Genomic DNA, 27,555 nt, shown 5'->3' with positions numbered 1-27,555 from the left:
GGTGCCTCCAATGGGCCTCTGGGTGCCTCCGATGGGCCTTTGGGTGCCTCCGATGGGCCTCTGGGTGCCTCCAATGAGCCATTAGGTGCCTCCAATCTGGGTGCCTCTGATGGACCCCAGGGTGCCTCCGATGGGCCTCTGTTTTGCGACAGACCTATATGGGCTCCAAACATCAGCAATATTCAGCAGAAACATTCAAACTGTTGTCATCTGATTTCCACAAACCTTGAGGTTTGGTTTGACAAATCATATCAGGAGGAAGAATCTCGTCAGTTTGAGAGCTGATCAAGATCCAGGTGTGGGTTCTGGAATATTTAACATGGCAGTTTAGAATGTGTGATTTCTAAAGCTAAGTGTCTGTTACACATTTGGACAGAGTGATGGTATTTAAATTAATTTGCCTTGGCTGAAGTCTGCACTCTGAGTCCTTTAATAGTTAAATTATAGGAAACATTTAAATCATTCTTAAAGGGAATCAGTGTTTCTGCAGCTCAAGATGACATAAAAAAGTACTTTAAATTACTGACAAAAATTATAAACTTGATCAGTTGTTTTTTTTTTTACTCAAAATATCAAACTTTAACAGATTCCAGCTTTGCATTTGTTAATAATCGTGTTTTATTTTGTGGAAAACTGGTTCCGTTTGTTAATGTGCGCGCGCGCACGTGTGACAGAGAGAGGGGGATGGAGATAGAGAGAGAGAGAGAAGGAGAGAAGGAAAGAGGGAAGGAGGTGTTCCATGTGCTCGTTGTCTCCACGTCACTCACCTCCTCAGCATCGAGCAGGATGGAGGTCTGAGACCGACACGCGTCTCCTCGCTGCTCCGCTTTTTATTTCTTTTCTGCTCCTCAGTAATTGGCCGCTGGAGAACATTTTCCTCCGCAAAGAAGGTAAGTGTGTGTGTGTGTGTGTGTGTGTGTGTGTGTGTGTGTGTGTGTGTGTGTGTGTGTGTGTGTGTGTGTGTGTTTTAAAAATGGTTTGTTTTAAACTTTGTCCCTGGCCCGGCTCCGCGCTGCGGCCTCGGATTATTTCTCCTCCTCTCCGGTAAGAGCTTTGGAGGAGCTCAGCCTGAGAGCTGAGCCCGTTTAAGAAGATCACAGCAGCACAAGTGCACCAGCAAAGAAGCAAAAAAATAAAAATAAAAACAAGAAAAAAAATTCATTTATTTTAGTTTGACAATAAGGACTTTTTATTTTATGTTTTTATAGAATAGTGATTAAAAACTGAGTTGGATTCGTTTATCTTTGTGCGCAATGATGAGTTTCACTTTTAACCGTCGTTATACTATAACTTTTTTTAATTACATAATTGCAAAAATAAAATTGAGTTTTTAAATTCCTCACACATGAAAAGGTATAATTTTTTTTCTTATTAAAAGTAGCATAACTTGTGTTTATTTTTAACAAATAGTAGAATTGCTATCTTTTCTGATTTTACGGTTATTTTTTTTAATTAAAGCCTTAAATTTCTAGAAATCTCGGGAAAAAATGTAAATTGTGTTGTGTCATCCCGTAATCATTTTGAAATATACAAAAACGTATATCAACAATTGTAACAAATGCGCATTTGTTCTAAATGTTTATTTCTGTTCAATCAGAATATATTATCACATTCTGAAAAATCCTACAAATAATTATTCTCGCTGTTGGTTATTTCTTACAGTTAAAATGTAAATTACTTCCTTCAAAAGGTCAAATTTTGTTTAAATAAATACCAATACTACACAATTAAGATGACTTAAAATATGAGATTTGAGAAGTAATGGAGTGATCATCAAAATAGTTTTTTTCTGTTCATCTAATAATATGAAAAAGAAATCAAAATAACGACAAAATATTGCTAATAACGAAATTTATATAATTGGCTGATTTATTTTTGTTGTGTCATATTTGTAATTATGTGCAATTATAAATCGAATTTGATTATTTTTTAAAAGACTTGCGCGTTTTAGAGCGTTTTGGCGCTTGTTGCGCTGTGGGATCTAACGATCTTATTATTATTATGATGATGATGATGATGATGATTGTTGTTGTTGGTATTAATCCAGGCTGCGCTTTGATTGACAGGTGTCCAGGGATGGAGTCGATGCCCGGTCAGCTTGCAGCGGGACGAGACAGCAGCTCTTCCCCGGTTCTGAAAGCGGACGCGGCGCAGAACTTTCCGGGTCACAGCGGCTCCTTGAAACCGAACCAAGTGAGCGAGACGTCCCTGTACGGGGTCCCGATCGTGTCCCTGGTCATCGACGGCAAGGAGAGGCTGTGCCTGGCGCAGATCTCCAGCACGCTGCTGAAAAACTACAGCTACAACGAGATCCACAACCGGCGCGTGGCGCTGGGCATCACGTGCGTGCAGTGCACGCCGGTGCAGCTGGAGCTCCTGCGGCGCGCCGGCGCCATGCCCATCTCCTCCCGGCGCTGCGGCATGATCACCAAGCGCGAGGCCGAGCGGCTCTGCAAGTCGTTCCTGGGCGCGCACTCGCCCCCGAAACTCCCAGAAAACTTCGCCTTCGACGTGTCCCACGAGTGCGCGTGGGGCTGCAGGGGCAGCTTCATTCCCGCCAGGTACAACAGCTCGCGCGCAAAGTGCATCAAGTGCACGTTCTGCAGCATGTACTTCTCCCCCAACAAGTTCATCTTCCACTCGCACCGGACGCCTGAGTCCAAGTACCTGCAGCCGGACGCGGCCAACTTCAACTCGTGGCGGCGCCACCTGAAGCTGACGGAGCGGAAGCCGTCCGACGACATCAACCACGCGTGGGAGGACGTCAAAGCCATGTTCAACGGCGGCAGCAGGAAACGGACCCTGCCCATCTCCGGCTCCGGGGTGTCCTCCGCCTCCTCCTTCAAGTCCCAGAGGTCCTCCGGCCTTACACCCGCCGCCTCTCCGGAGATCCCCCACAAGGCTTTGCGCTGCGACGAGGAGCACGGCAGCAGCAACGTGAGTTTGGCGGGAGGCGCGCGGGGCTTTCCGGTGATCCCGGTACCCAGTAAGAGTTTCAGCATGCTGCAGAAGATCCCCCCGCCCCTGTTCCCCGCCCACCCCTACGGCTTCTCCGGGTACGGCCTGTGTCCGAAGAAGGCCGACGGCGTGGAAATGAACAAATCCAACGTTCCCGTGTTCTGGCCCGGCACCAAGGACGCACTGTACCCGGCCTTCCCGGTGTTCTGGCCCGCCGCGGGCGGCCTCCCCCTGCCGCCCTACCCGGGCTCCACCCCCAAACCCCCCGCCGAGCTGCCGGCGGTCCGGCAGAGTGAGCTGGATTTACCGGACCAAAGTGACCGGATCTCAAACACGCCCAAAGACAGCAGCAGCCATCATCATCATCATCATCATCATCAGGAGCAGGAAGCGGAGCGCTGCCCCGGGTCCCGGTCCGCCAGTAGGACCGACGACGACCGGTCCGGGGACGAGGGACCTCAGAGGAGGAGCAGCTACGTGTCGGCCTTCAGGCCGGTGGTCAAAGACGCGGAGACCATCGCCAAACTCTACGGGAACCGTGAGTGCTACGGCGCGCGCACGGGGTACCTGTCCCCGGACTTCGTGTGCAGCGAAAGCTCCAGTTACAGGTCCGCGTCTCCGGACCGGGACAGCGTGGAGGACGACGACGACCCCGACGTGGACGTGGAGTCGAACCGGGGCCCCGAAGAGGACGACCTGATCCGGATTGTGGCGGGAGGGGATCAGCCCTGCTCCCCGGTCACGGACCGGATCTCACCTGGAGCCGAGGAGTTCCAGGAGCAGCCGGGCAGCCCGACAGAGGAGGACCCGGCGCAGACCGGCTCCTCGGACGAGGACAGACAGGTTCGAGGGTCCCCCGTTCACGAGGTGAGATTATACACCCGGATTACGACGTTTGAATCAACAGAAATCCAGATTAAGGTCTGCGTGTTTCCAATCTGACCTTTATTATTAATAATAGTATTTCTAAATATTAACAGTTTTCAAGAGCAGATGAATTAAAATCTTGTTCTGTTTATGATTTTTTTACTTGAAAAAATTTTTAATATTTTGTTTAAAAATTAAAACCTTTTTATCCAAATTATTAAATCTCTTTCTACATTCATCATAAACAATAGGTCAAAGGTCACAGATTGACAGGTTGGGTCTTTCAAGACAAATCAGAGTGGATTTTTTTCCCCCACTTTCGATAAAGTCCAAATAATTATTTAATTTAATTAATGAATTAATTAATTTTTTACATGTTTTTGACAGATATAGATTTAACACACACACTTGACCCTGTCAGCTTTAACTTTGTTTTTGTCACTTTGCTGATTCAAAGGTCATTGCTGCTTCTCCTTGCAGGTGTCAGAGGAAAACGATGCTGTTTCCAACGAGTTTTCATTGTTTGGACCGAAACAATCCAGCAGATCAAACGGTAATTAAACAACAATAAATTCACATTTCTCTCTCTTTTCTGCATCCAAAATGTATTTATTTATTTGTGTGTTGGTTTTCTTTTTCAATCTATTTATTTTCACATTTAGATGAGTCTGAAGCGCAGAGTCCCGTGTTCTGTCCCGAGTCAAAACACAGACAAGGTCAGTGTATTTATTTATTGTTTATTTTAAATTAAAACCTTCCTTTTATCTTTTCTTAATGATGAGTGGGTTTTTTTCATTATGTTTGCATGTTTTACAGCTTTAATCATGTCTTTGTGATCTTATTTTGATGATGTTTTATTGTTTTGTGTGACGTTTGAGCAGCTGACGGATCTTTACGTATTGACATCAGCGTGCGTCAGAGAGATCTGGACAACATGGCTAAAGGTGAGCAGCCGGACACACTCAGACCTAAATACTGGGAAATAATTAATCAGTCTCATCCAGTTCTGGCCCACACCTTAATCTGGTCAGGATCTGTTTAATCAACCTATTTAAATATTTGTCTGATAATTATTTTATACAGAAAATGTATTAAGAAAATTGGGTTTATTATTATTTTAAATGTTGCTCGGCTTTCTAATGATTAATGTTAATTTTACTCATGTTAAACACAAGATTTAAACTCTGATACTTGTTGAAAGTGAATTAACATTTTATCAGCCTGAAGTGTTTCTGGCTGATAACCACTTAATGACGTCACATGGGACGTTTGACTTATTGTTGTAAGAGAGAGGCTGTTAATATTTAAACGAACCCGGAGGCTCCAGATAATTATTTTACAAAAACACCATTATGAGCGCGTGAGCCCCAGGCCACGTGATGCAATTATCAAAGTCAGCTAAATGTTCTCATGTGACGCCCCCTGCAGGCTATAATCTGAATAAGAAGAGAATCTGTATAAATCACAATGAGCGCAACTACGGAGCTCTATGTGAAACTGTGTGTGTGTGTGGGTGTGTGTGTTTCTCTCTACACACATACATAGATAGATAGACAGACAGACACACACACAATATTACTGGTGTGTGTGAAATTGTGAGATGAATTCAGATTTTTGGCTTTTCAACTCAAAATAATGACATAATTTAAATGTTTGTGTCCCTCAAAATTCAGATTTTTGGCTTTAAAAATTCTCAGTATGTTGTGATGTATTGATGTATTTAGTCCTTTTGTAAATCATAATTATGAGCTAAGATTTCAATTTGTCAGTTGTTTTTGAGTTTGCTAAGTTACAGTAGCTTTTTTAAAAAAACCATAATCATGTGGTACAAAATAAAAATGTCCCATCTCATAATTCTAACTTACAGTAATAATAACCAGCATTTAGTGTCACTGGAGCTTGTTTGCTTGTTTATTTTATTTTATTTATTTATTGTGATGAAATTGGCTTCACATCATCCAATCACGTCAGTATTTGCAGGGCTGCCCCCTAGTGGTGCTGTAAGAATTCAAAAATTAGTGGCGCCCCCTACTGTGTAACGGCAGACATTTAGACTGGGGGCGGAGTCTCTTAGAGAAGGAAGTGTTGGGGGGGGACGTGGAAAGTTTTGCAGTAAAATCTTAATGAACCTGATAATTGTAAATAAATAAAAACTAGAAGCACTCAGAGAGTGCAAACCTCCGCCAAGGCCATGGGGTCAATGACGCTGTAACATCTACACGCCGTGGAATCATTGAACCTAAAAAAGTCTAACAGTGATGTTTGCTCAGTAGTAAAAAAAAAGTTTCATCTGCTGTGACTGGATAGCATGTATCCTTAGCGCTTGGCATCCCAGTTTATTGCAACTTGCACCTTTCCCAGAAGCTACTGTCATCTGAGCACTGATATTGATATTGCATGTGCTTATAGACAAAAACAAATAAGAGACAAAATTCAATTTATTATTCAACTAAACTGCAAATATATGAATTTTTTAACATTTATGAAACACTTCTCTAAACAAGGCCATAGGGTCACTGACCCTAAAGAGATTCCCTCCTTGGCACAGTGATCTATGCAACAATTCGGTGTTACAACCAAAACTATGATACATACACTTTTTTCCCTTTATATTTGACATCCTTGACCATGAAAACGTACCACTAGAACTTGAAATCACTTTTATGTCTTTATTAGTTCAAAAGTTATTGTATAAAAATGATTTTTCGGTAATGGTGGTTTTCTTCTGGATCTAGCTCCATAACATTTGAAGCTACAAATCTGATGACACCTTACTGAATCAGTACAGATTCAGCTACAATTTGGGGTTAGTTGTGCATCTCTAGCTTCATTTGTCACCTCACACTGACACATTTTCTATTTTCCCTATATTTTTGTATATTCTGGATCATCAGATCTGGAATCCGATCATCGCCAAACTCTGTTGTTTGATAGAACATTTGACTATGTTACACCCTAATTTTTTTCAAGCCTTTCTGCCTTGTTTTTGTGGAGTTACAAACTAGAATGTCAAAATTCCCCCTGTCCCGCAATGGTGAACAATTCTTTAAAAAATTCCTGGATCCGGATCGTGATCCGGATCACCACTAAAATTTAATCACTTGTTTCTCGTGTCATTTCCAACCACTCCACAAAATTTCATCAAAATCCGTTCAAACCTATTTGAGTTATCCTGCTGACAGTCAGACAAACAAACAAACGTGACTGAAACCATAACCTCCTTGGCGGAGGTAAAAACCCTCTTGGACGATTATATTAATGTACCAGTTTTATTGTACATATTGTAATCCATGTTTATTTTAGTTTTTATCCGAGGCCATCAAACATGGCCATTGGGTATTGCGAAGACTTTGTGTCCATCTGTCTGTCCGTCTGTCTGTCTGTCCATCTGTGTGTTCATCTGTCCATCTGTCCGTCCAGCTGTCTGTATGTCTGTCCGTGCGTCTGTCTGTCTGTGCTCAGCATAAGTCCAGTCCAATTACTGGCAGAATCTTCAAATTCACAGTAAAGATTCTTGGGACACAGACCTTGGACAAGTTCAGAGATGGCTAAACTTGACCTATTTTAAGAGGTTAAAAACTCACATTCTGTTTCATTTTGTTCTGGTTTTTTTTTTGGGGGGGGGGGGGGTTTGGAGGTGACAGCCAATCAGAGTAGAGCAGCACTGTGACATCACAGGTTGGTAGCTAGCTCCAAACTCTGTTTTGTTTGCGTGTAAATAGAACCACTTTGTCATATATTATGTCAAAGCTAGCAAGAAATAAACACTTCTAAGACTGAAAACACTGTTTTTGTAACCTGATAACACCTCTGGAGTCTTTACAAGACATTTTGCAGATGTCAGCGTACATGCTAACTTTCGCTAACTCAAAGCTAACTTCTGCTCTTGTCCAAAGCACATGTATGAGCACACGCACGCCCTCCTACAGACGGCGTTAAAACGCAGTTATTGTATTATTGTTTATTATTGATTAACAGAGTGGCTTTATTGAACATGAACAAACACACACACACACACACTTTGCACTGGGACACCAATTAAACAACTGCAAATTATGTAGAAGTCAAAGATAAATATGGCTGAGGTTATTTTAGCATTGCATTATTTTCTTTTTCTTTTTAAATGCACCCTGTAAGCTACATTTGAGGTATTTTCTTTTGTTCTTTTTTTTCCAACTTCCTGGTCCATAGTGATATTTACAGGTTGCTCACTTTCTGCAGGAAAAATCAGCCCCAAACATGACGTTTTGTGACGTTGTGATCTGGAGGAAAATCCAAAGAAAACACAAGAGAACCTCACTATACTCTCAGATGGTGTTACATCTGGGAGGCCTTTAAATTTTAAAGTCCTTCACTCGTGGAGCAGAGAATTTGATTGGTCAATGGCCCTGTCAAATAAAATATGCATCAAATTCACTTTTTTAAGTTTGTTCAATAATTCCAAATATTTTGTAACATTACAAAAGTTAAACCAAAGAAATAACCATGTTTTTAAAAAAACAGAACTGGAAATAAAATTCTCTGTTAATCTAAAAATTTGAGTTTTTATCGTCATTGTTTATCATGAGAATGAATCTCAATTTGATGTCAACTCACCTCCTGCAATTTTAAAAAGTTTTTTGGTTAGTTGATTTTTGTTCATGGTTTCAGGATTAATGAATAAGATTAACATCTGACCAGTGGAATTGATGGAAATGAATCTTAATGTCAAAAAAATAATAAACTAGCTTGTTTTTCTGTTGTTTGTGAGTTATGAGCATCAACAATCACAAATAAACTAAATTATAATGTTCTCTGCCGGCAGGTTATTAAGAGTCAGCTGAATAAAAAATATTCATAAAGAAAACATGTAAAATAAGTGAACATGTTCTTCACACACACACACACACACACACACACACACACACACACACACACACACACACACACACGGAAAAGAAAAGGAAATGTGTGTGAAAATAAATACACTGAAACCAAAGTACAACACATCCCGTCACACGGTTCAATCCCCCACTAAGTTGATATATTTATCAATATCACAAAAATTAAATAAAGGAAATAATCTTTTTGAAAAATAGTAATTTTGGGAGCATGCACCTGCGGAGCCGTTTTAGGTCCTGGATGGAAACCACCAAAAATCTATACCTTGAGATAAAATCCTCTATTCAACTTCATGTTTTTGTGTTTTTATGATGTTCGTTGAACCTCAGTGGTTTTTACCTGAGGCCATCAAAATATGGCCATCGGTATTGTGAAGACGTGTCCATTCTCTGTCCGTCTGTCCATCCCTCTGTCCAACTGTCTGTGCTCAGCATAAGTCCAGTCCTGTTACTGCCAGAATCTTCATATTAACAAGGAACATTCTTGGGACACAGACCTTGAACAAGTTCAAAGACAACTAACTTTGACCTATTTTAAGAGGTCAAAAGGTCACATTGTGTTTAATTCTGTTTGGGGTTTTTTTTGGGGGGGGGGGGGTGACAGCCAATCAGAGTAAAGCAGCACCGTGATGTCACAGGCTGGTCTAACTAGCTGCAAACTGCTTCGTTTGTGCAAAAAAAACTGTTTTGTTTGTGTGTAAATATAACACCTTTGTCATATATTATGTCAAACCTAGTGAGAAATAAATACTTCTAAAACTGAAAATGCTGTTTTTGTATCCTGGTAACACCTCTGAAGTCATTTTTTTTTCTTTTTCCTGGTTCTCTCCCTCAGCCCCAACCAGTCCCAGCAGAAGACTGCCCCTCCCTGAGACTGGTTCTGCTGGAGGTTTCTTCCTGTTAAAAGGGAGTTTTTCCTTCCCACTGTAGCCAAGTGCTTGCTCACAGGGGGTCGTTTTGACCGTTGGGGTTTTACATAATTATTGTATGGCCTTGCCTTACAATATAAAGCGCCTTGGGGCAACTGTTTGTTGTGATTTGGCGCTATATAAAAAATTGATTGATTGATTGATTTACAACACATCTCGTGGACATCAATGTGCACGATAACTTCCGCTAACTCAGTGCTAACTTCCATGCTCATGAAAAGCTCATGTATATGCACATACGCCCTCCTGCAGACGCCCTTAAAACGTAAATGATTGATTGATTGATTGATTGATAAAGGGGCTTTGTTGAATATGTACAAATTGTACATAAGACAATAGGATCATAATAATTAATGTAAATAATTATATATATATATATATATATATATATATATATATATATATATATATATATATATATATATATATATATATATATATATATATATATATATATATATATATATATATATATATATATGTGTGTGTGTGTGTGTGTACTTTGCCCTGACATATCATGGTTAAGAAGGCCATGCTCATATGCTCATATGGCTGAGGGTATTTTAGCATTGCGTTATATTGCGTTGCATTTTTTAATCCCGCTGCGTTTTCATGCCAACAGTTAACTTCCCAAACTAATTTTTCAAATACTGTTTCCTTGCAAATGAAGCATTTGTCAAAGATGAGTGAAGCACTCAGAGCTTTGATTCCTACCAATATCTTAATCTGACTGTAAAAGTGAACTTTGCTTGGACATTAAAGGTGCTCTTTTGTGACGTTTCCTTGAAGCCAATGAAAATGTTTATTTTGCGTTTGTTTTTGCAGAAGAGTTGCAGAAGCAGCTTGTGGAACAAGTGGAGCTCAGGAAGAAACTGGAGAGGGAGTTTCAACACCTGAAAGGTAATGGACCAATGACAGCTGACAGAACTGGAGTTTAAAGGGGTCCTAGTGTGTTAAATCAGTTATTTACATTTGTTTGTGGTTCTATGTTAAACATACTTAAAGTTCCACAGTAATGTGACTGTGCACCTGGGAATTCATCTGCTTGTTTTAACTGCTAGGACATATCATCTATACCTGTTTTATAACCGCTGTGACATATATCACATTCATCTATAAGTGGTTTTTAACCACTGTGAATGTCTCAGATGACTATATCTGGTTTATAATCGCTGTGACATATGTCACAGTCATCTATAAGTGGTTTTTAATTGCTTTGACATGTCTCACAGATATCTGTATCTGGATTTTAACCACTGTGACATATGTCACAGTCATCTATAAGTGTTTTTTAATTGCTGTGTCATGTGTCACACATGTCTGTATCTGGTTTATAACCACTGCGACTTATGTCCCAGATGTCTATGCCAGGTTTATAACCACTGTGACATATGTTGCAGATGTCTATGCCAGGTTTATAACCACTGTGACATATGTTGCAGATGTCTATGCCAGGTTTATAACCACTGTGACATATGTTGCAGATGTCTATGCCAGGTTTATAACCACTGTGACATATGTTGCAGATGTCTATGCCAGGTTTATAACCACTGTGACATATGTTGCAGATGTCTATGCCAGGTTTATAACCACTGTGACATATGTTGCAGATGTCTATATAGGGTCTATATCAGGTCTATGGAGTTACTGTGTTGACAAACTGAAAAGGACGACGGATTCATTCACTAACTGCACTTTATAGGTACATGCCAAAGCTATGACAAAACTTTTGGAGCAAAGCTGTTTTTTTGCTGGCTGAGAATGTGCATAATAGCACCCCTTTAATCTAATCAGACAACTTTATTTGTCCCTGAGGGGCAATTCAGTGCAGATTTTAGACATTTTGAATGCAGGTTTTTTTTTTTTTTTCATTAAACGTCTGTAATGTCATAGAGTCTGTGAATAATGCCGTCTTTGGTTCTTCAGATAATTTTCAGGATCAAATGAAGCGTGAGCTGTCCTACCGGGAGGAAATGGTCCAGCAGCTGCAGATTGTCCGAGGTTGGTCTCACGTCTTTGTGCCGCTGTAGATTTTAAAGAGGATGTAGATCGATGCTCTTTATGGGGAAAAACTGAGCCACAGAGCAAAATTTAAGACCCATCAATCAATGGGAACCACCTGGACCCCAAACAGAGGAAAAGTGACACTTGCATATTGCGACGAGGTGCGATTGTGTGCAGATGTCTTCCTGTAACCTGCAGAGAGAAGACGCCGAAACTCAAACCACATTGTTTTGTTTGCAAAGGTTTTTTTTTTCTCAAAATCACGCTGTGCAGAATTGAACCAACATCACGTTATGTGGTGCTGTATCGACTTACACGCCAGAGACGGCGGCAGCTGAAGCCGCCCTTAAAGGCTCGGCTTCGCGTTACACTTGTTTAAACACAGAGGTCACGCAGGGGTCACTCACCACGGCGGGGGAGCCAGCAGCCAGCAGCTCACTTTTTCTTTTCCTTTTTTTTTTGACATTGATACGCTTTTTGTTTTTTTGTTCTTATGATTTGTTTTTTATAGACACATTGTGCGGCGAGTTGGATCAGGAGAGAAAGACTCGTTATGCAATACAACACAAGCTGAAAGGTAACTTTATCCGGCCCAAAGAAAAACACCTCAGTGTCATTTCAGCCTAAATATGCAAGTGCTACTTTTATGAAAGAGACCAGGGGTCTCAAACTAATGGCCCGGCGGCTGAACGCAGCCCATCAGGCAGTTTTATACGGCTGGCTGCATGTTTACTTATTTATTTATAATCCAAACCATCATATAGCCTTTTTTTTCCGTGACAGGACACGCCGTTAAAATTAGTAGCACGTTTGTAAAAGGGGTGGAGCCAGAAAATGTCTCTTGATTGTAAAATGGAGCATGTTGATAAATTGATGAATCCTGCGTTCCAGTGTGGTTGGCTTTGGATAAATCTCAGCAGGTGGAGCAGGTCATCCACCGACCGAAGGGTCATGAGGTTGAATCCCAGTCACTCCTTTCTGTTTGTTGACGTGCCACTGAGCACAACGCTTACCTTTGAGGTTGATCCTTGTACTGTTGAAGGCTGCGCCCAGGGTGGGTGGTAGAACCATTCTTCCATCTTTAACACCATGTGAGGGCAGAGGCTGGTGCAGCAGCTTGCGACCTGCTGTCACAGCGGGGTGACGGCTTTAATATATTTGAACGCTTGTTAGATACGATAATTTATTAATCATCATGTTTTATTTCTTTTTTTTTTTACAAAATGGGTTTAAAATATCAGGCTGTGCTGAAGTAGTTAAAACACAAAATGTGTCACACACATTCTGTGTCAACCCACTAGGGGGCACAAGCATCAGTATTGGAGTTATTTTTGCAGATATAAAAACTTTTATTTTCATGAATAAACAATGCAGAGATAAATTCTGATTGTTGGAAATATGGTGTCATTACATAGTTTGTCCAGTGGAGGGTGATGACATTGTTTCCATCGCTGTCAAGCATGGCTGGGACCCCATCACCCCTTGGTCACATTAGCTACAAGTGACAGAGTCATTTTCTATGACAGTGGGTGTTTTGCACCAGGTAGAGCCAAAATAAACAAGAAGTCTATTTTATGTAAATCTTGACCGATGCAGCACAGCGACCGCCAGTCTGAGCGGAAGGCAGTGTGACACACGTTAGTGCAAGCAACACATTCTAGCATAGCAGAATACTCTCCCAGACAGCCACACTTCTGTATGAATCTAGTAGGTTTGAGTTTTTTTCTCATATTTTGTAAAAGTGGGCAAGAAATAAGTACTTTTATATATGATGGCAGATATATTGATAATGTAAAAATTTTTTACTTCTTAATATCAGTATCTGACCCCAAAATATCAATATCGATCAGGTTTGAGAGCAGCAGCATCTGCCAAACACACCAAATATTTCATCCAAACATTTGACCATTTTCTTTTTGTTATTGGTTAAGACATGTTCTTCTTCCAGCTTCAGTTAGTGACAGTGATGCTCAGTCAATGTCGCTGTATCACTTCGATCATTTAGGAACATCGCAAAGTCCACGTTACATGCCTACAGTTATGTGGGATATTTTGGTTTTTGAAGCATGTCTGGGTAAAAGGAGGTGGAGCCAAAATATTTAAAAACATTTCTTGGCCTTGCATAGGGCGTGGTAATAGAAAAAGCTAACATTCATAATATATATATATATATATATATATATATATATATATATATATATATATATATATATATAGGAATGTAGCAACATGATGCACCCGATACATCCGTTTTTACAAATTTAGAATGGGGTTTTCTTTTATGTGAGCTGAATCATTTATTGACACATCGATCAACAAAAAGACATGAAGTGGAATAAAAGTGAAACTGTACACAATCAGAAATATGTTTAAATGTGGTGGATTTAAACAGTTTTTAATTTTTAAAATTGAAGAGTGAAAAAGCCGAGCTCACGGTCACGATGTGCATGTTTAGCGTCTGATCTTCCACGTGGTGCAGAGTGACACTCGACACAAGTGTTGCTGCTCCTTGTTTGTTTGTTTGTTTGTTTGTTGTGTTTGGTGGCTTTTTGACTCCAGGACCAGTGTTGCAGACCAAATGGTCCACCCCTAAAAATTGGTCCGCCCACCTTCACTGCGCATGCGTCATTTCGGACAGCAGCAGCTCGTCTGAGACTGAGTCTCTTCACCCAAAGCAATCAAGTGGATTAATGTAATTATTAGCCATCAGATGATAAAGATAAAAACCTCTTAAACTGTTCTTAAGTCAGTTTTAAGCAGAAACGAGGTGATAATCACTGACACTTTGAAATGACGGAGGCACAGTGAACACATCAGCTAGCAGCTCGTGTAGCCGCGGCGCTCTGATCGTTTCCTCCGTCTTTTAAGATGAAGTAATGCTGAGTTTAAGTGGAAATGAAGCTTCAGATACAGATGATGACTGGAGGCAGTTTGAAGCAGAAACAAGGTGATAATCGCTGAACCGCGGCTGATGACGCAAGTGAAGGAAGGGGGGACCAATTTTTAGGGGGGACTGTTCGGTCGGCAACACCGGAACCACAAACAGGACCCAGAGTGTTCTGTGGGGATGGTTTGAACCCTGCTGGTGCTGTGTGAACTGGGATCCAGATCCAGTTATCAAACCTGGAGTCAGGTCCCGGAACCAGTGTCTGGCGCCAGACGTCTCCACACTGAGCCGTGCAGCTCAGCGGCGTTTCGGTCTAATTCAGAGTCGTAACGTTTATTTTGCGGCTGCTGTTTCTGATTCGTTAATGTGCGTCAGACCGGCTGAGGGAGAACAGCGCCACCACCTGGCACCAGTTAATGAGTGAACTTTAACCACTTCATTAGTCATCTGTCACATGACCTTCAGCACACAGCTGGACTGAATCACTGCAGAGAAACGATTATTGATCACTGATTGGCTGAGTGTCATCACTGCGTAGGAACGATTTTTGATCACTGATTGGCTGAGCATCATCACTGCAGAGGAACGATTATTGATCACTGATTGGCTGAGCGTCATCACTGCGTAGGAACGATTATTGATCATTGATTGGCTGAGTGCCCTCACTGCAGAAGAATGATTATTGATCACTGATTGGCTGAGTGCCATCACTGCATAGAAACGATTACTGATCACTGACTGTTTGAGCATCATCAATGCATAGGAACGATTATTGGTCACTGATTGGCTAAGGGTCATCACTGCATAGGAATGATTATTGGTCACTGATTGGCTAAGGGTTATCACTGCATAGGAACGATTATTGATCACTGACTGGCTGAGTGTCATCACTGCAGAAGAACGATTATTGATCACTGATTGGCTGAGTGTCATCACTGCATAGGAACGATTACTGATCACTGATTGGCTGAGCGTCATCACTGCGTAGGAACGATTATTGATCATTGATTGGCTGAGTGCCATCACTGCAGAAGAACGATTATTGATCACTGATTGGCTGAGTGCCATCACTGCATAGGAACGATTACTGATCACTGACTGTTTGAGCGTCATCAATGCATAGGAACGATTATTGGTCACTGATTGGCTAAGGGTCATCACTGCATAGGAACGATTATTGGTCACTGATTGGCTAAGGGTCATCACTGCATAGGAACGATTATTGGTCACTGATTGGCTGAGCGTCATCACTGCGTAGGAACGATTATTGATCATTGATTGGCTGAGTGTCATCACTGCATAGGAACGATTACTGATCACTGATTGGCTGAGTGTCATCACTGCATAGGAACGATTACTGATCACTGATTGGCTGAGCGTCATCACTGCATAGGAACGATTACTGATCACTGATTGGCTGAGCGTCATCACTGCGTAGGAACGATTATTGATCATTAATTGGCTGAGTGCCATCACTGCAGAAGAACGATTATTGATCACTGATTGGCTGAGTGCCATCACTGCATAGGAACGATTACTGATCACTGACTGTTTGAGCGTCATCAATGCATAGGAACGATTATTGGTCACTGATTGGCTAAGGGTGATCACTGCATAGGAACGATTATTGGTCACTGATTGGCTAAGGGTCATCACTGCATAGGAACGATTATTGATCACTGACTGGCTGAGTGTCATCACTGCAGAAGAAAGATTATTGGTCAGTGATTGGCTAAGGGTCATCACTGCATAGAAACGATTATTGATCACTGACTGGCTGAGTGTCATCACTGCAGAAGAACGATTATTGATCACTGATTGGCTGAGTGTCATCACTGCATAGGAACGATTACTGATCACTGATTGGCTGAGCGTCATCACTGCGTAGGAACGATTATTGATCATTGATTGGCTGAGTGCCATCACTGCAGAAGAACGATTATTGATCACTGATTGGCTGAGTGCCATCACTGCATAGGAACGATTACTGATCACTGACTGTTTGAGCATCATCAATGCATAGGAACGATTATTGGTCACTGATTGGCTAAGGGTCATCACTGCATAGGAACGATTATTGGTCACTGATTGGCTGAGCGTCATCACTGCGTAGGAACGATTACTGATCACTGATTGTCTGAGCGTCATCACTGCGTAGGAACGATTATTGATCATTGATTGGCTGAGTGCCATCACTGCAGAAGAACGATTATTGGTCACTGATTGGCTAAGGGTCATCACTGCATAGGAACGATTATTGGTCACTGATTGGCTAAGGGTCATCACTGCATAGGAACGATTATTGGTCACTGATTGGCTGAGCGTCATCACTGCGTAGGAACGATTATTGATCATTGATTGGCTGAGTGTCATCACTGCATAGGAACGATTACTGATCACTGATTGGCTGAGCGTCATCACTGCATAGGAACGATTACTGATCACTGATTGGCTGAGCGTCATCACTGCATAGGAACGATTACTGATCACTGATTGGCTGAGCGTCATCACTGCGTAGGAACGATTATTGATCATTAATTGGCTGAGTGCCATCACTGCAGAAGAACGATTATTGATCACTGATTGGCTGAGTGCCATCACTGCATAGGAACGATTACTGATCACTGACTGTTTGAGCGTCATCAATGCATAGGAACGATTATTGGTCACTGATTGGCTAAGGGTGATCACTGCATAGGAACGATTATTGGTCACTGATTGGCTAAGGGTCATCACTGCATAGGAACGATTATTGATCACTGACTGGCTGAGTGTCATCACTGCAGAAGAAAGATTATTGGTCACTGATTGGCTAAGGGTCATCACTGCATAGAAACGATTATTGATCACTGACTGGCTGAGTGTCATCACTGCAGAAGAACGATTATTGATCACTGATTGGCTGAGTGTCATCACTGCATAGGAACGATTACTGATCACTGATTGGCTGAGCGTCATCACTGCGTAGGAACGATTATTGATCATTGATTGGCTGAGTGCCATCACTGCAGAAGAACGATTATTGATCACTGATTGGCTGAGTGCCATCACTGCATAGGAACGATTACTGATCACTGACTGTTTGAGCATCATCAATGCATAGGAACGATTATTGGTCACTGATTGGCTAAGGGTCATCACTGCATAGGAACGATTATTGGTCACTGATTGGCTGAGCGTCATCACTGCGTAGGAACGATTACTGATCACTGATTGTCTGAGCGTCATCACTGCGTAGGAACGATTATTGATCATTGATTGGCTGAGTGCCATCACTGCAGAAGAACGATTATTGATCACTGATTGGCTGAGCGCCATCACTGCATAGGAACGATTATTGGTCACTGATTGGCTGAGCGTCATCACTGCATAGGAACGATTATTGGTCACTGATTGGCTGAGTGTCATCACTGCATAGGAACAATTACTGATCACTGATTGGCTAAGGGTCATCACTGCATAGGAACGATTATTGATCACTGATTGGCTAAGGGTCATCACTGCAGAGGAACGATTATTGATCACTGACTGGCTGAGTGTCATCACTGCGTAGGAACAATTATTGATCACTGACTGTTTGAGTGTCATCACTGCATAAGAACGATTACTGATCACTGATTGGCTGAGCGTCATCACTGCATAGGAACGATTACTGATCACTGATTGGCTGAGCGTCATCACTGCGTAGGAACGATTATTGATCATTGATTGGCTGAGTGCCATCACTGCAGAAGAACGATTATTGATCACTGATTGGCTGAGCGCCATCACTGCATAGGAACGATTATTGATCACTGATTGGCTGAGCGTCATCACTGCAGAAGAACGATTACTGATCACTGATTGGCTAAGGGTCATCACTGCATAGGAACGATTACTGATCACTGATTGGCTGAGCGTCATCACTGCGTAGGAACGATTATTGATCATTGATTGGCTGAGTGCCATCACTGCAGAAGAACGATTATTGATCACTGATTGGCTGAGTGCCATCACTGCATAGGAACGATTACTGATCACTGACTGTTTGAGCATCATCAATGCATAGGAACGATTATTGGTCACTGATTGGCTAAGGGTCATCACTGCATAGGAACGATTATTGGTCACTGATTGGCTGAGCGTCATCACTGCGTAGGAACGATTATTGATCATTGATTGGCTGAGTGTCATCACTGCATAGGAACGATTACTGATCACTGATTGGCTGAGCGTCATCACTGCATAGGAACGATTACTGATCACTGATTGGCTAAGGGTCATCACTGCATAGGAATGATTATTGGTCACTGATTGGCTGAGCGTCATCACTGCGTAGGAACGATTATTGATCACTGATTGGCTGAGCGTCATCACTGCATAGGAACGATTACTGATCACTGATTGGCTAAGGGTCATCACTGCATAGGAACGATTATTGGTCACTGATTGGCTGAGCGTCATCACTGCGTAGGAACGATTATTGATCATTGATTGGCTGAGTGTCATCACTGCATAGGAACGATTACTGATCACTGATTGGCTGAGCGTCATCACTGCGTAGGAACAATTACTGATCACTGATCGGCTGAGCGTCATCACTGCGTAGGAACGATTACTGATCACTGATTGTCTGAGCGTCATCACTGCGTAGGAACGATTATTGATCATTGATTGGCTGAGTGCCATCACTGCAGAAGAACGATTATTGATCACTGATTGGCTGAGCGCCATCACTGCATAGGAACGATTATTGGTCACTGATTGGCTGAGCGTCATCACTGCATAGGAACGATTATTGGTCACTGATTGGCTGAGTGTCATCACTGCATAGGAACAATTACTGATCACTGATTGGCTAAGGGTCATCACTGCATAGGAACGATTATTGATCACTGATTGGCTAAGGGTCATCACTGCAGAGGAACGATTATTGATCACTGACTGGCTGAGTGTCATCACTGCGTAGGAACAATTATTGATCACTGACTGAGTGTCATCACTGCATAAGAACGATTACTGATCACTGATTGGCTGAGCGTCATCACTGCATAGGAACGATTACTGATCACTGATTGGCTGAGCGTCATCACTGCGTAGGAACGATTATTGATCATTGATTGGCTGAGTGCCATCACTGCAGAAGAACGATTATTGATCACTGATTGGCTGAGTGCCATCACTGCATAGGAACGATTACTGATCACTGACTGTTTGAGCATCATCAATGCATAGGAACGATTATTGGTCACTGATTGGCTAAGGGTCATCACTGCATAGGAACGATTATTGGTCACTGATTGGCTGAGCGTCATCACTGCGTAGGAACGATTATTGATCATTGATTGGCTGAGTGTCATCACTGCATAGGAACGATTACTGATCACTGATTGGCTGAGCGTCATCACTGCGTAGGAACAATTACTGATCACTGATTGGCTGAGCGTCATCACTGCGTAGGAACGATTACTGATCACTGATTGTCTGAGCGTCATCACTGCGTAGGAACGATTATTGATCATTGATTGGCTGAGTGCCATCACTGCAGAAGAACGATTATTGATCACTGATTGGCTGAGCGCCATCACTGCATAGGAACGATTATTGGTCACTGATTGGCTGAGCGTCATCACTGCATAGGAACGATTATTGGTCACTGATTGGCTGAGTGTCATCACTGCATAGGAACAATTACTGATCACTGATTGGCTAAGGGTCATCACTGCATAGGAACGATTATTGATCACTGATTGGCTGAGTGTCATCACTGCGTAGGAACAATTATTGATCACTGACTGAGTGTCATCACTGCATAAGAACGATTACTGATCACTGATTGGCTGAGCGTCATCACTGCAGAGGAACGATTATTGATCACTGATTGGCTGAGCGTCATCACTGCAGAGGAACGATTATTGATCACTGACTGGCTGAGTGTCATCACTGCGTAGGAACAATTATTGATCACTGACTGAGTGTCATCACTGCATAAGAACGATTACTGATCACTGATTGGCTGAGCGTCATCACTGCATAGGAACGATTACTGATCACTGATTGGCTGAGCGTCATCACTACGTAGGAACGATTATTGATCATTGATTGGCTGAGTGCCATCACTGCAGAAGAACGATTATTGATCACTGATTGGCTGAGTGCCATCACTGCATAGGAACGATTACTGATCACTGACTGTTTGAGCATCATCAATGCATAGGAACGATTATTGGTCACTGATTGGCTAAGGGTCATCACTGCATAGGAACGATTATTGGTCACTGATTGGCTGAGCGTCATCACTGCGTAGGAACGATTATTGATCATTGATTGGCTGAGTGTCATCACTGCAGAGGAACGATTACTGATCACTGATTGGCTGAGCGTCATCACTGCGTAGGAACAATTACTGATCACTGATTGGCTGAGCGTCATCACTGCGTAGGAACGATTACTGATCACTGATTGTCTGAGCGTCATCACTGCGTAGGAACGATTATTGATCATTGATTGGCTGAGTGCCATCACTGCAGAAGAACGATTATTGATCACTGATTGGCTGAGCGCCATCACTGCATAGGAACGATTATTGGTCACTGATTGGCTGAGCGTCATCACTGCATAGGAACGATTATTGGTCACTGATTGGCTGAGTGTCATCACTGCATAGGAACAATTACTGATCACTGATTGGCTAAGGGTCATCACTGCATAGGAACGATTATTGATCACTGACTGGCTGAGTGTCATCACTGCGTAGGAACAATTATTGATCACTGACTGTTTGAGTGTCATCACTGCATAAGAACGATTACTGATCACTGATTGGCTGAGCGTCATCACTGCATAGGAACGATTACTGATCACTGATTGGCTGAGCGTCATCACTGCGTAGGAACGATTATTGATCATTGATTGGCTGAGTGCCATCACTGCAGAAGAACGATTATTGATCACTGATTGGCTGAGTGCCATCACTGCATAGGAACGATTATTGGTCACTGATTGGCTGAGCGTCATCACTGCATAGGAACGATTATTGGTCACTGATTGGCTGAGTGTCATCACTGCATAGGAACAATTACTGATCACTGATTGGCTAAGGGTCATCACTGCATAGGAACGATTATTGATCACTGATTGGCTAAGGGTCATCACTGCAGAGGAACGATTATTGATCACTGACTGGCTGAGTGTCATCACTGCGTAGGAACAATTATTGATCACTGACTGTTTGAGTGTCATCACTGCATAAGAACGATTACTGATCACTGATTGGCTGAGTGTCATCACTGCGTAGGAACAATTATTGATCACTGATTGTTTGAGTGTCATCACTGCATAAGAATGATTACTGATCACTGATTGGCTGAGTGTCATCACTGCGTAGGAACAATTATTGATCACTGACTGTTTGAGTGTCATCACTGCATAAGAACGATTACTGATCACTGATTGGCTAAGGGTCATCACTGCATCGGAACGATTATTGATCACTGACTGGCTGAGTATCATCACTGCATAGGAACGATTATTGATCACTGATTGGCTGAGTATCATCACTGCATAGGAACGATTATTGATCACTGACTGGCTGAGTATCATCACTGCATAGGAACGATTATTGATCACTGACTGGCTGAGTATCATCACTGCATAGGAACGATTATTGATCACTGACTGTTTGAGTATCATCACTGCATAAGAACGATTACTGATCACTGATTGGCTAAGGGTCATCACTGCATCGGAACGATTATTGGTCACTGATTGGCTGAGTGTCATCACTGCGTAGGAACAATTATTGATCACTGACTGTTTGAGTGTCATCACTGCATAGGAACGATTATTGGTCACTGATTGGCTGAGTGTCATCACTGCAGAGAAGCGATTATTGGTCACTGATTGGCTGAGCATCATCACTGCATAGGAACGATTATTGATCACTGACTGGCTGAGTGTCATCACTGCATAGGAACGGTTACTGATCACTGATTGGCTAAGGGTCATCACTGCATAGGAATGATTATTGATCACTGACTGGCTGAGTGTCATCACTGCGTAGGAACAATTATTGATCACTGATTGAGTGTCATTACTGCATAAGAACGATTACTGATCACTGATTGGCTAAGGGTCATCACTGCATAGGAACGATTTTCGATCACTGACTGCCTGAGTATCATCACTGCATAGGAACAATTATTGATCACTGACTGTTTGAGTGTCATTACTGCATAAGAACGATTACTGATCACTGATTGGCTAAGGGTCATCACTGCATAGGAACGATTATTGATCACTGACTGGCTGAGTATCATCACTGCGTAGGAACAATTATTGATCACTGACTGTTTGAGTGTCATTACTGCATAAGAACGATTACTGATCACTGATTGGCTAAGGGTCATCACTGCATAGGAACGATTATTGATCACTGACTGGCTGAGTGTCATCACTGCAGAGAAGCGATTATTGGTCACTGATTGGTTGAGTGTCATCACTGCAGAAGAACGATTATTGATCACTGATTGGCTGAGTGTCAACACTGCAGAAGAACAATTATTGATCACTGATTGGCTGCGCATCAACGATTATTGATCACTGATTGGCTGAGCATCATCACTGCGTAGGAACGATTATTGATCACTGATTGGCTGAGTGTCATCACTGCAGAAGAATGATTATTGATCACTGATTGGCTGAGCGTCATCACTGCGTAGGAATGATTATTGATCACTGATTGGCTGAGTGCCATCGCTGCAGAAGAACGATTATTGATCCCTGATTGGCTGAGCGTCATCACTGCATAGGAATGATTATTGATCACTGATTGGCTGAGTGTCATCACTGCGTAGGAATGATTATTGATCACTGATTGGCTGAGTGTCATCACTGCAGAGAAGCGATTATTGATCACTGATTGGCTGAGTGTCATCACTGCAGAAGAACGATTATTGATCACTGATTGGCTGAGCGTCAACACTGCAGAAGAATGATTATTGATCACTGACTGGCTGTGCATCAACACTGCAGAAGAACGATTATTGATCACTGATTGGCTGAGCATCATCACTGCAGAGGAATGATTATTGATCACTGATTGGCTGAGCGTCATCACTGCATAGGAATGATTATTGATTACCAATTGGCTGATCTTGGGTTTTGCAGGCAGTCATTTTTGACTCAGCATGTCACCTGCTGCATAGCCATGAAAATAACTTTTGTTGGCTCCACCCTCTTTAAAATTACAGTCCTCTGGCCGCTTTGAGACCCCTGGTGGAGACTTTTAGACAGTTGGACTCTTGTGTGGAAAATCTTTTGGCTGTTTATTCCAGATCCTGATGTCCTTCAACAGTTTGATCTGTGTCAGTACTAGTTAGACATTTGGTCACACTAGTTATTTTGCTGGATTACCTGAACAAAAACTCTGACTAGTCACACTGTTTTAACAACTAGTGACACATTTGTCATAATAGTTCCAATAGAAAACTTACTAGTGACACCGGGATTTGCACTAGTACCACCAAAGTCCCAGCTAGCCAGGGTTTACCCTCTGGAGCAAACTAGTAATGCTGAAATCCTGACTAAGTTGTCCAAATGAGCTGCAAAGGCTCTGGCATGTTAATTAGTCTTGCACCTTTTCACCTCACCAGTTAACTAGCAAGTATTTTAAACCTCACTTTTAACTGGTAAGAAGAAGAGACTTTAATTAGTATGTATTTTAACAATGAAAGAACATTGTCAGTCAGGGGTGTAACGAGGGGATATTCTAGTCCTCATTTAACTACCAAACATTTTGAGCCTCATTGGTGAACTCATAAGCCCAAAGTTGACTAACTAGTTAATTAGTAACCATTTTGGTTTTCACTCTTTTAACTAGGGAATATTGTGGACCTCACTAGTTAACTCGTCAAGTCAAAATGTCTTACTAGTGTAATGAGATATTTTAGACCTCATCATTTAACTAGTTAACATTTTGAGCTTCATTGGTGGACACATCAATCAATCAATCAATTTTTTTATATAGCGCCAAATCACAACAAACAGTTGCCCCAAGGTGCTTTATATTGTAAGGCAAGGCCATACAATAATTATGTAAAACCCCAACGGTCAAAACGACCCCCTGTGAGCAAGCACTTGGCTACAGTGGGAAGGAAAAACTCCCTTTTAACAGGAAGAAACCTCCAGCAGAACCAGGCTCAGGGAGGGGCAGTCTTCTGCTGGGACTGGTTGGGGCTGAGGGAGAGAACCAGGAAAAAGACATGCTGTGGAGGGGAGCAGAGATCGTTCACTAATGATTAAATGCAGAGTGGTGCATACAGAGCAAAAAGAGAAAGAAACAGTGCATCATGGGAACCCCCCAGCAGTCTACGTCTATAGCAGCATAACTAAGGGATGGTTCAGGGTCACCTGATCCAGCCCTAACTATAAGCTTTAGCAAAAAGGAAAGTTTTAAGCCTAATCTTAAAAGTAGAGAGGGTGTCTGTCTCCCTGATCTGAATTGGGAGCTGGTTCCACAGGAGAGGAGCCTGAAAGCTGAAGGCTCTGCCTCCCATTCTACTCTTACAAACCCTAGGAACTACAAGTAAGCCTGCAGTCTGAGAGCGAAGCGCTCTATTGGGGTGATATGGTACTACGAGGTCCCTAAGATAAGATGGGACCTGATTATTCAAAACCTTATAAGTAAGAAGAAGAATTTTAAATTCTATTCTAGAATTAACAGGAAGCCAATGAAGAGAGGCCAATATGGGTGAGATATGCTCTCTCCTTCTAGTCCCCGTCAGTACTCTAGCTGCAGCATTTTGAATTACCTGAAGGCTTTTAAGGAACTTTTAGGACAACCTGATAATAATGAATTACAATAGTCCAGCCTAGAGGAAATAAATGCATGAATTAGTTTTTCAGCATCACTCTGAGACAAGACCTTTCTGATTTTAGAGATATTGCGTAAATGCAAAAAAGCAGTCCTACATATTTGTTTAATATGCGCTTTGAATGACATATCCTGATAAAAAATGACTCCAAGATTTCTCACAGTATTACTAGAGGTCAGGGTAATGCCATCCAGAGTAAGGATCTGGTTAGACACCATGTTTCTAAGATTTGTGGGGCCAAGTACAATAACTTCAGTTTTATCTGAGTTTAAAAGCAGGAAATTAGAGGTCATCCATGTCTTTATGTCTGTAAGACAATCCTGCAGTTTAGCTAATTGGTGTGTGTCCTCTGGCTTCATGGATAGATAAAGCTGGGTATCATCTGCGTAACAATGAAAATTTAAGCAATACCGTCTAATAATACTGCCTAAGGGAAGCATGTATAAAGTTAATAAAATTGGTCCTAGCACAGAACCTTGTAGAACTCCATAATTAACTTTAGTCTGTGAAGAAGATTCCCCATTTACATGAACAAATTGGTCACAACTGTCCAAGTAGTAATTAGTAACCATTTTGGTTTTTTGCCATTTTAACTTGTGAATATTGTGCAGATCACTAGTTAACTAGGTAAGTCCAAATGTCTCACAAGTGTAATGAGGAGATATCCATCCATCCATCCATTTTCTTCCGCTTTATCCGGAGTCGGGTCGCGGGGGCAGCAGCTCAAGCAAAGCCACCCAGACCTCCCGATCCACACACACCTCATTTAACTTGTAAACATTTTGAGTCTCACTGGTGAACTAGTCAGGTCACTAGTTAAATTAGTAACCATTTTGGCTACTTAAGTAGTGAACATTGTAGAGGTCACTAGTTGACCAGTTAAATCAAATGTATCCATAGTTAGCTAGTTGATATTTTGGACCTCACAAGTAAACATTTTGAGCCTCACTGGTTAACTAGGCAGGTCAAAAGAAGCTTTAAGTCACTCAGTAGTCAAGTTTTTGGTCTTCACTACACTCTACAACATTGCAGCCTTGTTTGGTTATGTCCACTTGCTGCCTCTCTTTAACATAAAGAGCTTTTACAAGTTTTGGATGTTGAACTCAACTTTACAAGTTGAGTTGAGTTGTAAAGTTGAGTAACCAAACAACCAAACAACATAACCAAACAAGGCTGCAATTTATTTTTTAGAGTGTAGTTAACTTATTAGCATTTTGGCTGTCACTACTTAACTACTTATGTGAATAGATATTTGCTGACTTATGTTCACTAGTTAGATGGTCAGCGTTACCACTTCAGTCCGGTGGACAGTCAAAAACTGTGACTAGTTGGGACTTTGTTGTGACTAGTGCAGGGCCCAGCATCACTGGTAAGGTTTCAGTTGGAACTAGTTCTGCAAAAGTGTCACTGGTTGGTGAAAACAACCGACAAGTAAAGCATTTTTGTTCAGTGAGTTCAACAAACCGCCAAAACAGTACAAACAAATGTCCAACTCCTGTTCCTGCAAAGATGGAACTGGTGGGTTAAAGTGACGTCTGATGTCAGGATCTGGACTAAACGCTGAAGTGGTTTTCCATACACAGGTGTGCACGTTACAGGGACCAGAGTCTGACTGAGCCTAGTGTTCAGCTGCATGTTCTCACTGATGGACTCGTTCCTCCCCAGAAGCTCACGACGCACTGCACCATTTCTCCTGCAAGATGCTGACGCCTCGACAGTGCACCGGAGCCTGCACCTTCAAACCGCCGCTGCTGCCACCGTAGGACTGAGACCAGCCTCCGCCTGACCTCGGGGCGGCCTCCGCCTGACCTCAGCACAGCCAAAAACACACAGGTCCGCCTCCAGCGCTCTCACATGTCCCCAGCTGTGAGATGAGGACGGCCCGCTGTACAGACCCTCTGACCGTTGAAGCACTCGAGACTGGACGGGGCGGCCGTGACCCCGCCTGAACTCTTCAGAGATCAGAATGTACCCGAGTCCTTTTTTGGTTCTGAATCAAAGGCTCCCGTGCACATCAGAAAAATGCTGAAACCAAGGAGAAGCTCTGCAAAGAAAAAACACTATATACATATTTATATCTCTAATATCATGTGATGATGTGCAATGGCTCGTATAATTGTGAGAGTTAACGATGTCATGAGTTGACTTTGGTTGCTTGTTTGAATATACTGAGTTTT

At 42.1% G+C, this 27,555-nt stretch overlaps 1 protein-coding gene across 1 annotated transcript; it reads left to right on the top strand.

The window, feature by feature from the left end:
* The first annotated feature begins 834 nt into the window (after nt 1-834).
* On the top strand, nt 835-27,555 carry LOC117501454 (SKI family transcriptional corepressor 1 homolog-B-like). Its single transcript, XM_034160359.1, has 9 exons — nt 835-890; nt 2,067-3,825; nt 4,306-4,378; nt 4,488-4,541; nt 4,707-4,769; nt 10,460-10,534; nt 11,561-11,635; nt 12,150-12,215; nt 27,044-27,555. Exons 2-9 carry the CDS (start codon nt 2,077-2,079, stop codon nt 27,139-27,141), a joined length of 2,253 nt encoding a protein of 750 aa, XP_034016250.1. The 5' UTR covers nt 835-890; nt 2,067-2,076; the 3' UTR covers nt 27,142-27,555.

The sequence above is a fragment of the Thalassophryne amazonica genome, chromosome 2 (genome assembly GCF_902500255.1).
Source record: "Thalassophryne amazonica chromosome 2, fThaAma1.1, whole genome shotgun sequence".
Taxonomy (NCBI): domain Eukaryota; kingdom Metazoa; phylum Chordata; class Actinopteri; order Batrachoidiformes; family Batrachoididae; genus Thalassophryne; species Thalassophryne amazonica.
Note: the sequence above shows the minus strand (reverse complement) of the source record. Positions and strands in the feature narration are given on the sequence as shown.

Excerpts from the sequence above, each read along its gene's own strand:
- LOC117501454 (XM_034160359.1), top strand. The coding sequence starts at position 2,077 with ATGGAGTCGATGCCCGGTCAGCTTGCAGCGGGACGAGACAGCAGCTCT. Across the intron at positions 11,636-12,149 it reads GCAGCTGCAGATTGTCCGAG|ACACATTGTGCGGCGAGTTG; the intron begins GTTGGTCTCACG and ends TGTTTTTTATAG. Across the intron at positions 12,216-27,043 it reads AATACAACACAAGCTGAAAG|AAGCTCACGACGCACTGCAC; the intron begins GTAACTTTATCC and ends GTTCCTCCCCAG.